The sequence below is a fragment of the Sciurus vulgaris genome (genome assembly GCF_902686455.1).
Source record: "Sciurus vulgaris genome assembly, chromosome: 7".
Taxonomy (NCBI): Eukaryota; Metazoa; Chordata; class Mammalia; order Rodentia; family Sciuridae; genus Sciurus; species Sciurus vulgaris.
Window position 1 is genome coordinate 127404909 of NC_136467.1, and position 13104 is coordinate 127418012.

Below are 13104 nucleotides of genomic sequence, written 5' to 3' on the forward strand. Positions count from 1 at the left end.
GTGTGACTGGGCAAGGCCACAAAGAAGCATGGGCTGGAGGTCAAGGAAGTGAAAAGTGATCTTGTGGGTGGAAAGAGGGAAAATCGTTAGGATTGGGAAGTGGAAGGGTTAAGGGAGAGCAAGCTAGGAGGACCTGCACAGGGGAGCAGGATTGACACAAAAGCGTGAGAGTGAAGAAAAGAGAAGATTTGAACATAGGGCATTTCATTATCTAATTTGTATTGGGGCCACCCTGTGTTACAATAGAAAGTGAACTTGCAAGATTTGAGATCTGGAGTCAAATGGAGAGGCCAAAGTTATTTGAGGAGACAGCGAAGTGGGGAATTGCAGGGAATCTTGGATTGGGCAGAGCTCATGGCAAAGAGTTCTCAGGAGCCCAGAGAAGGGAAGCAGGAGAGGAAGGAGTGTCCCCACAACCTCTCTGACTTCCCAAGTAGGAGCAGACCATCAGTGAGTGTCATCACTGTCCCTGACAGGTCCTCTGCAAAAACCAAAGGAGGCTCTGTCCCAGCATCAGGATTTTGAGGGAGAGAGAGAACTCAGGGCCACCATAGAGGAGTTCTGAGAACTCACTGCCAGTAGATAGGGAAGGCTGTTGAGAGTCAAGTTCTGTGATGGGCAAGGCGGTCAGCAACGGCAAGAGGCAGAAACGCCCTATCATGGATATTGGCCAGGGAGAACAGGGCATGGTCAAGATGACTCAGATCCCTGTGAAAGGATTGCCAGCAGGCAATGACCATGGACCCTCTCCCAGGTTTCTGCAGTAAGGGCAGCCTGGCAAATATTCTCTGCTTGACTCAGCTGTGTCTCTCATGGATATTTGCACCAGCTACCCTAACAGTTTGAGTTTGTGTTCAGGAGAAATAGTATACTATATACTACAAGTGAGTAAATAAGGAGTTTACTTTAGAGTTGATTTCAGAGAAACCCTGAATTGGCTAAAAAGCCCCAGAAAACACAAAATAAACAGTTCAAGGAAGAACTCCAAATTGGTTTCAGAGAAAGCCCAAATTGCCTAGAAAGTCCCTAAGTTAAGTTGTAGTTTAAAGACCAGGGATGTAGTTCAGTGGTAGAGCACTTGCCTAGCATTTTGGGGACCCTGGGTTCAATCCTCAGCACCACCAACAAACAGACAAACAAAATGTAGTTTAATGTAGAGATGAAAGGAAAGGCCCTTGACTCTCCAAGTTTCACTGAAATGAATTAGCAAATTTATTAACACATTTGGGTACAGGTACAAAGTTTAATTCAAAAACTTATGTATCTATCCTCTGCCATGGGGGAGGAGGAAAATACAGATTTTTAGGGGATAGTAAATGATTTTTAGAAGAATTCAGTGGGCTGGGAGAGCATACAGTGGCCACAGACAATGGTTTATAAATGATTCTCTTTGGAACATTGAATGTGACCAAAATAGATGATAGTGGTGTGTGACAAAAGTCTGTTCAGAGGTGTTGACAGGTTTTAGTCTTTCTTTCTGTGATATAAGGCAGTTAATGAAACTCAAGGAAAGAATCAGAGGTAATTGCTTTCTGCTTTGGTTAATACCAACAGCAGGCTACACCCTGCTCTGAGTTACTCCATGATGTGTAGAACTGTGGATTTCAAGCTTGCCTAATCTTGAGTTACTACACTTTATAAAACAGTAGTTTGCCATGAGCTACTTTTTTGAGCATAAGTGCTGACATATACCTATACCTTGTTTGTACAAATAAACAACCATCATCTGCCTTGTACAACATCATCTGCCTAGTAAGCTACAAACTGATGAATAATTTACTGTGTAAATAAAATGACCATCTGTGAACTTATTAGATTAAGTCAGAAGTACATGGGTGCATGGATGTGTCAAACTCATTTCAGAAAAAACAGGTCAATGAACTTATCAAACATACCAGACCACCAAATAAAGCAACTCCCTCACCTAAGACCCATAAAAGGAGCAGCACCCCAAGACTGGACACAGAGGCACCCTAACACCATCACCTAGTCTCTCATCAGGAGACTTGTTCAGGAACATTGCCACAATGATGAACCTCTACTCTTCTGTCACCAGCTTCAGCTCAGCAGTTTCTCATGCCTGTGATGACCACACACAGCCCACTCCAAACTGACACCTCAAGCTGATGCTTCAAACTGACTCTCTGAAACTGTCATCCATCAGGACCATGACCTAGCATAAGATCTGTGCTTTGACAACTCAGCATCCTGAACAAGTTCTTCTGCTGGTGAATAATTTTTTCTGACTTCTTGCAATGACTTTCGCATCTGCATCTTCTTTCAGCCTTTTGTTCTCAGTTCAAGCTGCTTAACCCCTTACTAAACTTTCTGTAACCCATGTATGTATATCATTGTGCAAAGTGTGATGGGTGACTTGAGTGTTGCAGATATTAGTAATTAAGATTGGGAAAGAAGGACCTGTGATTGTCCAGCTTTTGAATTTTAGGTGACCCAAAAGTATTCAGTAAAATGCAACTGCTGAAAATGGTGTAACTTGTGACTTATTGTTACTAAAACTAGAGTTTGAGATGAAACTAGATTCTTTGCTGGTGTGTAGAATCTGCAAAAATTGCAGGCCTCTGCAGCCAAAAAAGCCCATTTCAGTGTTAGCAACTAATCACAGCAGGGATTGTCTGCTGGTGTTAGCTGTAGGTCGCAGCCAACAAAGCCAGATTCTTCTCCATTACTATCCAGCAGTGTTGCAGTTCTCGATGGAAGACCCTAGCAGCTCAAGGACAATTTCTTTCCTAGTTCTTTTATTGCAAATTTGAAGAATGAAATCCATAGACAACAATGGAAGGCAAGAGTGAAAGAAGCAGGATTCATTTAAATTAAAAGAGAACTCCTGGAAGTGAGAGGAGACCTGATAGTAGGTTATCACTTAAATGTCTAGTCTTGGGGCCTATATAACTTCTGGTTAGGGGCACTGATCAAAATCTATGCTAAGCAGGCAGTGGGAAAGTATTAAGGCTATTGGTTAGCCCTTTAGTCTATAGCCTTCTGTCCCACCTCCTTTTTCCCATCACCAGGAGTTGGCTGGAATTTTTCGACGTTTCTACATGTTTACTTCTTCAAGTGGCCTTTACATTTAAAAAAGCCTTAATTGGGACCCTTGAACTATCCTATCTTATTCATTATTCAATGGATTCTGACATCGTGGAAAGACACAAACATATTTGGTCTATGTTAATGGCATAACTTGCTCACAACAGTGGGTCCAGATTTTGGCAGACTTGGGGATATTAGAATAGAGCTCCTGTCAGCATTTTTGCTAAATTCCTTTCATTTAAAATGATTAGCTTGGCATGGTGTTGTGCCTCTGTAATCCCAGTGACTTGCGAGGCTGAGGCAGGAGGATCACAAATTGGAGGCCAGCCTGGGCAATTTAGTGAGACCCTGTCTCAAAATAAAAACTAAAGAGGGATGGAAATATAGCTTAGTGATAGGTGTGCCCCTGAGTTCTATCCCCAGTTGGGGGTGGGGCAAATTTAGAGTCCATAATAAGGAATTGTGATGGAAAACTGACCCAATTATAAAATGAAATTATAAGAAAATTATGATAAAGAATCAGTGCCTGAGGAAAGGGTTAACTGCCCTTCTTTGCTGTCAGCCTAATTAACCTTGGTTCCCTACTGATTGATTATAAATAACTGTCTCTAGGAGTCTGACTACTCCCTCTTGAAATGTAAACATCCCTGTGCTAGGCTTTTGAGGCCAGAGATTCAACAGATGCCTGTAAAAGAGTCATTTCTTCTTACACTTTGTAACTTTCTGAATGCCATAGAAATGTAGCTACAACACTTAATTGCTAGGCCAATTAATTGCTGTCTAAACTATAACCTTATAGGCTTTGTTATTATAAATGTAGCCCTTAGGGAGGTAAACTCAGGTTATCTTGAGTTAACTACTGCCTGCAATAACACTCAGAAGTGTTTTACTGTTTTTGTTCTACATCTGTGAACTACTTATTATAAACTCCTTGTCCATGGTCTTTGGTCACATAGGCCAAGACTTAAAACCCACCAATGTTATAATGGTTAAGAAATGATGTCACATTTCCTATAAAAGCCCCACGTAACCTCATCTCGGGGCCCAGAACTTCAGAGCATTATCTTATCTGGGTTCACTAGCATAAATCAACCTGAGTTCTCCAACCCTCCAGTGGTGCTTGGTCTCTTCCTGTGTGTGATTTCTTGGAGGCCCCAGCATGCTCACCCATTGAAGCTGCTGCTTCAGGTGGCTTGACCCAACTGGAGGGAGAGAGCACCAAGACGGATCAGAGAGCTGGCTACCTGACGGTTTTCCAGGTTCCCTTCAGCTGACACTCCAGCCTCCCAAGAATGGCTGAGCCCTAAGCAGACTCAGGAGGAACAGACGAACTCATCAGGAACCATCAGCTACAGGATAAGTTAGGTCCTGGGACCAGAGTCAGTGCTATCCCTATTGGTAGAAGGAGAGTCTGAGCAACTCTCAGAGCAGCACAAGTAAGCTCCATGATGGTTTGGAGTGGAAACTGCCGCTCTAAAGAAAGGAAGGGTTTAAGGCAGCAGCTTAGTGTGCGCCACAACAGTTCAGCAGTTCAGCAGTTTGGAGTGGAAACTGCAGCTCTAAAGGAGGGCTGGGGGAAGAAAAACAGCATTTGTACAGGCCGAGCTCCCAGGAAAGGTGGGAAACAAGGAAAGCAATGTTAGAATTCTTCGAAGTGATGTATAAATTCCTGAATACATGTGCTAGTGAGTGTGAAACTATATGTGGCTCCAGGGGTGTGCTATGGAATCCAAGTGAGGCCTAACCTGCAATTCCATGATGACTTTGTATGGCATAATGGCAATTCACATCCTGTAACAGAACCTCTGACCAGGCCCAGGGTTTATACCAGTATGGTACGCCTTTAACCAAGAAGCACCTAAGTTCCTTCAGGGATGCAGCCAGGCCGGCCGGCATTTTGTGTGACTGCGCTCCTTATCTGTCTTGCAACACTGACACTGGGCAGAACATGGGGGGATAAAGTGTCACTTTAAATCCAAGCTGCTGTGGGATGTACAAGACTGTTTTCTCTCTTCTTGTATTCTAGAATTCTGTTCTTTCAATAAGTTCTTCCCTGAATGGTTTTCTCTTCTCTCCAGATGGACACAGGGAAGAAAAATGGAAAAATCCCAAATGTGTAAGTTTTTTTTTTTCTTAAAAACTTTTTCTGAGGACTTCATAGGTCCCTACATTCTTCAAATATCTAAGCTGACTCTAATCTGATCCAAAAGTACACTCTGGTCTGATAATGTTGTTCTGTGCACTCCCTTTCTAGAGTAATTATGGCCCTGTCATTTTTTTCAGTTTTTGTCTTTTTCTGATCTCATTTTTTAAAAATAATGAATTCACCCTTTCTCCTGAACCAATTAGTCTTGTTTTATCTAACTGAAGTTTATTGCCCTCTGTTTTTCTTTCTGCTGTCTTTATTCAGAGGCCAGCTGTTCAAGGATTAACTCTCCAATACACTAGAAAAAGAAAGAGATCTTCTCCTTTGAAGAAAAATAAATGGTGGTAGTGGTGGGAGTAAATCTGCCTCCACAAAGGACAAAAGGTCCCCTGAACCTTTGACTTCTGCATCTACCATGACTAACAAGACTATTCCTAATGTTCCCAACTTCACAGACACTATTTTAATTTCTAAAGGGCTAAATCTGACAGTCTTTATTATAATAAACTCTTATAGCTCTTGTATCCTACCTATAGAAGTCATACCTGGCAAAAAGCTATAAAATCTTTGTTTTCTGCTGATTTTCATGTATGTGTGTACATACCTGTGTATTATATGCTGTGTCTACATTGTGCTTGCGTCTATATATCATGTATATGATACCAAAAATTGGCCTATAGATGAAGATTGCTCATAAAATTACAAGAATGGATTCAAATACCTTTCAGTTCACATGACTTAAAATGGTTAAAGAGATAAAAATTTTAAATCATCTTTGAAATTACTAAGCCACACATTTTTCCCCAGGTGATTAACCAATGAATGGTGTCAATTTTTATAAAACATTTAAAGTATAATGTTCATTGCTTCTAGAATTTTTCTTTCACAGAAAAGGATGACTTAAAATGTTAACTAAACTTGGTTTTCATGGGTAACCTAAGTTAAAAATGGGTAAATCAGATTTAACATAAATGGGATAAACATTTATAATTTTTTTTAAATTATTGGCCAATGGAAAGATAGTTGAAAATTGCTTTGTTTCTGGGTCTTCACTAAAAGCAAGATTATTAAGGGTTAAAATTCTCCTTTCATATATTTTTCTACATACAAGGATTAAAAAAACAAAAACTCAAAAGGTGATAAAATACTGTTGTTTTAGTTGGATCCAAGAAGCCTTCAATATTCTGACTCAAATCTTAGGCTTCCTAAAAGCCAACACTCAAGGACTTCTGACTCTAAGAATGATGCCAATAATGAGGGAGAATCTGAGCCAGCTGCACTGACTCACACTCCTCCACCTGCCCTGTATCCTTCACTATCCAAACTATGGAAAAATTTGTATGTGCAGGTTTGTCTGTTTTAAAGGTTCCCATCTGTCAGACCTGGTTTTGGTGATCTGCTCTTATCTGTTTTTCATATGTTACTGGCTCTTTAAGACATAGGCCATACTATATTAACCTTACTGATAGTGTCTGGGGGTGGGGAAAGTCTTAGCCAAATGGGCCATCTAGAGGTATGGACCTGTCTAAGTAAAAGACGTTTTGCTGTCACACAAGATGGTCTTTAAATAGTTTTCTGGATAATTATGCAATCTTACAGTTAGAGTTAATCTGTCAGAGGTAGGTATATAGAAGATTCTGTTATGTATAGATATTTATAAAGTTATATGATAAGGAGTCTGAACAGTCAGGAACTAAGTTGAAGGTACCAGAAGACATGCAAGGATAATAGGAGACCAAAAGAAAGGGTTACAACACAGTTAAAATTCTTTTAATCCAATGCTGGCAGTCCCAGCACTGTTTCTCAGCCTGGCCCCAGGTAGCTACAGATCACTTCACTGGGGCCTCCTTCACTGATATCAATATGCCTAGTATAAGAAAAAAGGCCCAAAAGGAGACTGGGTACATATGACCATGGAAAACTCATTAAAGTTGATGACATTATGATAATGATAAGGGAGACAGGTCAGGGTCAAAATATCCTGTGCTCCAACCCCTTGAGTGCAATCTCTGATAAAGACTAAGGCACAATTTTTGTGTATTCTAGATTGTCTGATCCCTCTCCCAGAATGAAATTTGTTGTATAAATTAAATACATAGAAAACATTCATAAGGATTGTTTCAGAATATAAATTTGAGAAAGGGGTCTGAAACTGAAAAAGATAAAAGAAAGTTATAGCTATGGAAATATATTTTGGTATGAAAAATTAGAAGGTGAAAGAAACAGTTTTAGATGGAGAGGGTGTTTTTCTGGTAAAGTAATATTGTGCAAAAGTCCAAAATGAAAAAGAGGGAAAACTAAGGATGTAAACAAGTTGTAGAACATCTAAGTAAATTACACAAGGTTTGTGGAGGGTAGATCTCAAAAAGTTTGTGGGCGATTAAGTTGCATATAATTAGTACAATCAGTTAAAGTTATTTAAGTTTTTTAGGGTCAAATATTAATGTACTGATATGAGCCAGCATTTCATTCTCTATGTGTTAGAGTAATAAGGGCTTCTTAAGACATTAGTCTGCTCTTATCTATCAAGACAATTTCTTGCGTCTGTTGAGTTTTCTTATTTGAGGATATTACTCTTAAAGAGATTAACATTTGTACAACTCTGGTTAAACAAACAACTGTCATTTTAGAGTACTACACTACACTAACAGATTATTAATTTTTCTTTAAAAGCTAAACTTGGTTAATATAAGAACATCAATATAATTGTGGTACTGTTCCTGGCTTCTTAGTATACTAGATGTATTCATATCTTCCAGGTATACGAATCTTTAAAACATAAGGCTTAAAAGAACATTTTACCAAGCTGTTGTTCTTCAAACTAAAGTTTGAAGTTAAAGGTTTGGATTATAAAAATTGTATTTATTTGTTCATAGCTATTATGCAAACTAAATATGTTTTTACAGTTGTTAAGTTCATTTTGTATTTTCATTGTAAACTTTATAACCATTGTCTATTAGTGCCTTGCAGAAGTACAACTTCTAATATTACAACCTAAGTTAATTTAAGATAATAAACCATCAACTATTAGACAAGATATAAAGCTGATTTTCAATACTAATACTGACCTCAGTTAAATGGAAGGGGTAGATAACTGTAAAATCCAGTACTCCTACTTTAAAACTGGTGATACTGACTTGCTAGATGTTTAAAACCAAAACTTGGGAAGAAAAATTAAGGAAATGAAAGGTCAAGAAAGAAATAGCCAATATTTGGCTCTTCCCCTCTAAGGTCAGCTTGAGCCCAGGGATTGAGGAGACTTAAGGGCTTTTCAACTCTGGTCCACATGACCTCCTGATCCAGGGGGATCAATGAAGCCCTAGAGAACAGGAAGCAAACCATTGCACATCCTGCAAAGAGGAGGGGCGTTGTAAAGGAATCTGTCCCTAATACATCCAAGGGAAGCAAGACCCTGACCCAGCCTGGAAAGGTAGCTCAACTGGTAGGATAAAGCTTAAAGGAGCCAAGAGACTTCTCCCAAGTTCCCAAGAATGACCCCTAAGGAAACTAAGCTCTTAACCATAGATAGAAACAAGGTCAATTTTGGCCAACTTGGTCTTAAGTACCAGGAAAGAAAATTATAACCAAAGCATAAGCATATCTGGGCATTTAAAAGGAAAGTCAATCATTCTTTTAGTGTAACTTCAGATGTACACTTGTATCAGCTCCAACAACAGTAAGACTGGAGGATATGAAAGAACAACTCAGATTTTTTTTCTTAACATGGAGGTGACACTATTACAAAAAAAGATGGCTTTGGATGTTCACACTACAGCTCAGGGTGGCATTTATGCCATTATCCAGACTAAGTGTTGTGTTTACATTCCTGACCACTATGACAATGTAACTAAAATCCTTAAAGATTTACATTTTCAAATAGATGCTATATCCTAGCCTTTTTTGTCCTGGGATCAACTTTTTAGCTCATGGTTTTCTGACACTTCCTGGTGGAAGAAACTGCTGATATCTATAGTCATTATCATATCATTGGTATATTTAGATGGTGCTGTGTCTATTGTATCAATCTTTGTCCAATACATATGTCTTCTTATTTTGTTCATAGGGCATCTGCCTCCCAGATGGCTTTACAGCCTATTTCTACTAAACCAGACAATTACCATGGCCCCCTGGATAGACCTCACTTATAATCTGAAGCATTTCACTGACATACAACAAGGATTGGAGATATCTATCTTATAGGCCTATCCCCTTAATCTGCAGGAAGTAGCATTTAATTGAACTTCATCATCTCTTATTCCCTATGATTCCGGGTCCAGTCCTTGAGGGGGAAATGTTCTTAACCCATAGAAAGATGATCTGTGGCTGCCTAAGACCAGGCTGAGAAACTGTTCTGGGACTGCCAGCACTGGGTTTAAAGGATTTAAATTTTTTTTTTTTTTTTTTTTCAGGAAAAAATGCACCAAACACATTCACATTTATTTATTTATTTTTTTTTTAAAAGCAAATGACAAAGACCCAGTTTACCAGCTTTTTTAAACCTAAGCTTAACATTACATATTTAAACAATTGTCAAAACTTTACTAAGTTGCCAGCATTCATGCACAACTAGAAAACATCCTTAAGTTTATATTAAACCAGAAATGTATTACCATTAATGCATTAATATCTTTCATTACTAAATACTGGGGGGGGGGGGGAACAAATTATTTCTACAGGAGATTCATCCTGGCAATGTTAGCTCACAGCAGGCTGACACTACTTGGCTCACATGTCAAACACAATGGAAAGCAGATCCATGCTGGTGTTAGAATACAATCTTGTCCTAGCACTACTCAAAGTCAAGGCTCACCTTGGATTACGTTTAATAAAAAAGCAAAGTGCATACAGAGATTACAACAATTTTAAAGACAAAAAAAAAAATGGTCCTATTGTGTGGTCCCAACAATAAACTCAAAAGTCTATGACAAATAGGGGCTCCGATGAGCTGTTTATAAATACTTTAGATTAGGTACAATTATACTGAAAGTCGAGTTCGTCTGAAATCCTCAAAAAAATGTTCCTGTTAATCCTCAAATGGTGCTTGTTATACTTTAACATTTCTGTTAAATGCGTGCGTTGAATTACTTGTTATCCAAGCGTAGCAGCTGCTCCTTACCATTTATTGTTAAGGACTTTAACTGGCCGTCTTCTTCAACTTCTACTCTTTCTTGACCATTCTCGACAATTCTTTTTGTAGTGATTTTTCTGCCATTTACTATTTTGGTAGAAGTTGATATAGATTTGAAGTTACCCATCCCGCTGCCGCCAAATGATGTAGAAGAGAATGAAGTAAGGCCACCGTGACCTAGTGACCCAAATGAAGTAAATCCTGTATCAAATGAAGAAAATCCACCTCCAAATGATGGAAATCCACTGAAAGCAGAGAAAAATGAGCCTGCACCTCGGTTTCTGCTTCCTCGGGGACCCCTTCGGTTCCCAAAAAAGTCTTCAAATGGGTCTTCAAAGAAGTCGAACGAAAACGGGTCCCTTCCACCAAAAAATTCCCTGAAGACATCATCTGGGTTCCGGAACGTGAAGCCAAACTCAAAAGGACTGTCAAAATGACTTCCACCTCCACCTCCACCATTTAAGCCTTCTTTGCCATACTTGTCATAGATGTCCCGTTTTTTAGCATCTGATAACACCTCATACGCCTCAGCTACTTGTTTGAATTTTCTCTCTGCTTCTTCTTTATTCTCAGGATTTTTGTCTGGATGCCATTTTAGTGCCAGTTTCCGATATGCCTTTTTGATATCCTCGGGAGAGGCGTGTCTCTGCACGCCTAGAACTTCATAGTAATCCACCATGTTTTAACAGATTGTTGGAACAAGTCCCTGTGACAACACTGTTGTGCAAAACCTAAGTTGCAAATGTAAGCGTAACCCCAGGTCTCTCCATGGCATTCCGGACACAAATAGATGAAGACCATGCGACACAGCCCTTGGGTATCTAGCCTTAAATATTTTTTTAATCCTTTCTTCTGGTGTCCTACTATCCTTGCACATGAGAGACAGTGCCCTTTTGCACCTTCAATTTAGTTTCTGACTATTTAGACTCCTTATCATGCCATCTATGCAACTGCATAAATGCCTGTATAAAATCTCTTCCATATACTTTACCTACAACAGACCAACTCCAACTGCAAGATTGTATGATCATTCAGAAAAACCAAAGGCCTCATTTTCCTCTTAGACAGTATAATACCTATAGGTGGTGCATTCAGCCAACATCTCTCTTCCTAGGAGATGGCGAATAAGATCAACATAGCATGGCCATGTCTTAAAGGGCCAGTAACACATTTTTTAAATAAAGAAAAGAAAAAGAAACACAGAGACAAACAAACCAGAGAAGATCCCTGAGACCAGACTGACAGATGAGAACCTTTAAAACTGACAGACCTACACATAATTTCTTCCACTTAAATTACCTCCAACAGACCAACTCCAACTACAAGATTCTATAATAATTCAGAAAACCATTCAAAGACCAGATTTTGTTATAGTAAAACATCTTTTTCTTAGACTTATAGATGGTCCATTCAGTGAAGATATCTCTTCTCAAGAGACTACCAGTAAGATTAATGCAGCATGGCCCAGTTATTTTTTGGGGGGATGGGAGTGGGGGGGGGTTGCCAGGAATTGAACTCAGGGGTCCTCAACTGCTGAGCCACATCCCCAGCCCTATTTTGTATTTTATTTATAGACAGGATCTCACTGAGTTGCTTAGCACCTTGCTGTTGCTAAGGCTGGCTTTGAACTCACAATCCTCTTGCCTCAGGCTCCTGAGCCACTGAGATTACAGGTGTGTGCCACCATGCCTGACTGGCCTAGTTCTTAAAGGGCAGTAACAGATACAAAAGAAAAAAACAAAAAGAAAAAACACACAAACAAGAGGGGATTTTCATTTCAAAGGCCAACAAACAGATGAGAACCTAAAACAGACCAGAAAGGAGCAAATATCTAGGTTCTCAAGTCCCACTTAACCATTACTCTTACACCAGTTGCACCACAGATGCACCACAAAGAGAAACCAGACATAGAATCAAGGGTCTTGGTGTGCACACTGGGGGACTCACCAGATGACCAAGAGTGTCTCAACTTTACTGAGTTCAATTTCCTTTTTCTCAAAGTGGACCAAAATGGAGCAACCTGTGCCATTCAGGGAGAGGAGGTGGGAGTTCCCCAAAGCAAAAGGAGCTGTTGGGACAGTTCAATCTAAGGCAAACTCACCCATCTCCCTAACTCTTCTTCAGTTAAGACTCTCAAGTTTGCCAGCTACCTTGCATCCTCAGCATGTAAGTGGGGTTACTTGGAGAGTCAAGCCTGCCCCAGAAAGCCACATCAGGGCTGCTCTTGGTCCCACCTGGAGTACCAAATTAGTTACCAAAAGCTGGGTGCTTTTCCCCAATGCCAATCCAATAGTGAAGATGTGCTTTTGAGAACACAGTTTTATTGCTTTGCTAGCAAAGGAGAAACACGGGGAACTCCTGTCCTAGAGTTTGTGATTCTGCACATCCAGGGGAACAGGGAGTTTTCAAGGCTACTTTCAAAGTATTCTCTGTTCTGAGTTGTAATTCACTCAATTTGGGAGATAGTAATTTCTGAGATCTTCTGGTGCCATTCCCAAAGTTTGAATTACTTTGTTCCTGTGGTGGGTATGTGCTCAAGGACAGATATATCTGCCTAGGATGGGGAAGAAAGGTAATCCTGTTTCCCCTGAGATTAGGAAGGAGAGGAGGAGAAAGAAACATGTCCATTTTTAAAATGTCACAGTGACTGAGCAGCAAGGGCTATATTCAAAGCATAAAGTGGACCACTGTTACATGTTGGTAATTGAAGTACCAGCCTAACAAGAATGCTGGATTTCCAAATTGTCAACTGCTTGGCAGACTCCAAAGACAGATTTGGAGC

At 39.8% G+C, this 13104-nt stretch overlaps 2 protein-coding genes across 8 annotated transcripts in view; one reads left to right on the forward strand and one right to left on the reverse strand.

Moving 5' to 3' along the window:
• LOC306666723 (uncharacterized protein ZNRD1-AS1) overlaps window positions 1–5525 on the forward strand; it is a 31225-nt gene extending 25700 nt beyond the window's left edge. For 2 of the 7 annotated variants that reach the window (XR_013765367.1, XR_013765371.1), the window contains one exon: window positions 4163–5450. The gene's annotated coding sequence lies outside the window, so the exon portion shown is untranslated. The other 5 variants (XR_013765368.1, XR_013765372.1, XR_013765369.1 and 2 more) reach the window with 3 other exon arrangements.
• A 4114-nt stretch (window positions 5526–9639) lies between these two features.
• On the reverse strand, window positions 9640–11045 carry LOC306666704 (dnaJ homolog subfamily B member 6). Its single transcript, XM_079148934.1, has one exon. It carries the CDS (start codon window positions 10999–11001, stop codon window positions 10276–10278), a length of 726 nt encoding a protein of 241 aa, XP_079005060.1. The 5' UTR covers window positions 11002–11045; the 3' UTR covers window positions 9640–10275.
• Window positions 11046–13104: the final 2059 nt, after the last annotated feature.

Coding starts and splice junctions, on each gene's coding strand:
- LOC306666704 (XM_079148934.1), bottom strand. CDS start 11,001: ATGGTGGATTACTATGAAGTTCTAGGCGTGCAGAGACACGCCTCTCCC.